The 2,537-nt window shown below is 39.8% G+C and overlaps 1 protein-coding gene across 1 annotated transcript in view; it reads left to right on the plus strand.

Annotated features, from left to right (window-relative positions):
* The window catches only part of LOC140940662 (uncharacterized), a 19,380-nt gene extending 17,538 nt beyond the window's left edge, over positions 1–1,842 (plus strand). The window contains exons 2-3 of the mRNA XM_073389651.1: positions 1,057–1,257; positions 1,495–1,842. Of these exons, the coding sequence (XP_073245752.1) occupies positions 1,057–1,257; positions 1,495–1,842 (549 nt within the window). The remainder of the gene's footprint in view (positions 1–1,056; positions 1,258–1,494) is intronic.
* The last annotated feature ends 695 nt before the right edge of the window (positions 1,843–2,537 follow it).

A 2,537-nucleotide genomic window follows, 5' to 3' on the forward strand; every position in this document is an offset into this window, starting at 1 on the left:
GAATTTCTGTAAATGTCCATCAATCTGCTAGTGATAAGCTAGCCGTTGTTCACTCGTCTTGCTTGTTTGGGGCTGAGTCTTAGAGAGAGAAAGAGTGTCTGGCAAGGTTTCCAATATAAATCAAATATTTGTGAACTCGTGTCTGGCAAACTCTCCAAGTGTTTATATATCTACACAGTTAAACGCACCTTATAACCTCCCCTGCGCTTAACGAGTGTCTTTTGGTCCATAACTTTCAAAAAAACTGCTCCTCAGAATGTCACTGCGTAACGCAAAAGAGTATCGAAGTATGACTTCACAATAAATGTCACAAAATCTACCTGAGCAGTCCCTTCGGGATTTTCTGTCTTTACGTCATCCTAACCATTTCGTACTTGCGGGCACAAACAATAGAAACGTCATCATTACCTAACGATTCTTCGTGGCCCCAGTTCGAGCAAATCGAGATTTTTTCCAGTATACCGACTGTATATTTGAACTGTAAGTACTGTCTTTAATATACGCGCGAGTTACTAGGGTGCCTCCTCGGGATTTTGCCTCTGGGCGAAATCCCTGCGGGGGCAACAAATTGCTTTATAAAAAGAGCTAAAAAGCAGCGGAGAAATTCTTCAAAGCTGGCTTCATGTTTATGCTTAAAATTTAGAGGATCTAGAGGACAAAAATAAATATTGCCAGGTTAGTGATAAACTCTAACAATTAAAAGATCATAAGTCTTTCTCTTTAATTTCTCCAGATTTTGAAATGATTCAGATTTAAGTACAAGTGACACCCCTGCCGCGCGCGAAGACAGAGGACGCCATTCTCGTGACTACGATCAGAGCAGCCTGTCCACCAAAGGTTTTATTAATGCACCCCTCTAGGATCGTAATAAGGCTTGATCAGTAGTCTGTTCACTTCTATGATCGATAAAAATTTTCAGTTTCTTGATTTTCGACTATTTTTCGTCAGTGCAAAATACTGAACAGGAACCATTCATACTGCGAGCAAATTCAAATTATTTTACGACCTTCAGTAATAACGAAATGTTTTCTCGTTTCAATTTCTAATGCAAAACAGAACTCAAACGCATGTTTACAAGGACCACCTGGCTTCCCTGGACATAATGGGTTTCCAGGCCGCAACGGTCGAGATGGTACTAAAGGTGAAAAAGGCGATGCAGGTACCACTGGACCACGTGGTGAGAAGGGGGAAAGTGACAGGAACTGGAAACAATGCGCTTGGCGGAAGAGCGATAGTCGTGATATTGGGCTGATACAGGTTTGTCGTTTTGCCTTTACCAAAGAGACACTTCTTTCACTTAAGAAGGATAGTATTTTTGAACGATTCTCGCCATAAGCGGTTAAAGAAAACAAGGCGAAAAGTTTTTCTTTTCTGTACTGTTTCATGGCCAGCCTACTCCTTTAAAAAATGTTATGAATTACTGACAGCGGTTCCATTTTGAGGTGTGATATGAATTAAAGTTCGTTGAAAATTACTGTTTTGTTGTTGTTGCAGGATTGTCAGTTCACTAAACTCAAGGATAACACTGCTCTCCGCGTTGTTTACCAGGGAAATGTAAGGTTGGGGTTTTGTAACAGTTGCTGTAAGCGATGGTTCATCACTTTTAATGGCGCCGAGTGCAGTGGTCCCCTGCCTATTGACGCAGTGCTGTGGATCCTAAGACCGTCCGACGAAGACCACAGATTCGGGTTGATTGAGGGCTACTGTAACAACATACACAAGGGCAAAATCCGAGTTGGAATCAACATCGGAAATTGTGCAGGGTATGGAAATTCCGATGGTCACACTGGCTGGAATTCAGTGTCTCGTTTGATCATTGAAGAAGTCCCTCACTCCCAGTAACAAGTTGGAGACCAACAAGTGATTCTTAGTAATGACGCTAGCAAATGCTGGGACTAGTGAGAGGAAAAGGGTTAAGAAATAAGGGTTTTTATAACATTTACGTGTAAAGCGGGTCAGTTTAAAACTCAAAATAAATAAAGCACGTCACTATGAAGGTGTGAATATGTCTTTTTTACGTTAAACATAACTATTAAGCGTTGAGTTTTCACTCTTTTATTGTGAGGCAGTTATTTAAATATAGGTTTCAACCTTTGAAAGATAAATGTCATTCTCTCTTGTAAATGTACATTGGAAACAGGATGCTTTAATTCAGGCTCTTGAAAAGAAATTGATTTCCAAGAAAAACCACTAGTGTTTATTCACTGCGCTATTTTACAAATGAACATAATCACAAAAGGGTGATGCCTTCATTCAAAATCATAATAAAGAGTCTATTTTAGAGGATCGAAATTCTGCAAATCATCGTATTTTGCTTCTCAAAAACTGTTTAGCCCCTCGCTTTCCCTAAAAAAGCATAAAACAATGGCTTTTTTCGTAAAAACCAAGCTGCTACGGTCTCCAGAATAATTGATTTTTCAAAAGTAGCTCACACACTCGTGACACAACCTGCGTAAACATAATTATTATACATTGTACTCCCTATCTGCCTTCACATCGGCTAAGAGCCTAAAATTATTTTGGAAATCAGCGCATCA

The sequence above is a fragment of the Porites lutea genome, chromosome 6 (genome assembly GCF_958299795.1).
Source record: "Porites lutea chromosome 6, jaPorLute2.1, whole genome shotgun sequence".
In the NCBI taxonomy this organism is placed as follows: domain Eukaryota; kingdom Metazoa; phylum Cnidaria; class Anthozoa; order Scleractinia; family Poritidae; genus Porites; species Porites lutea.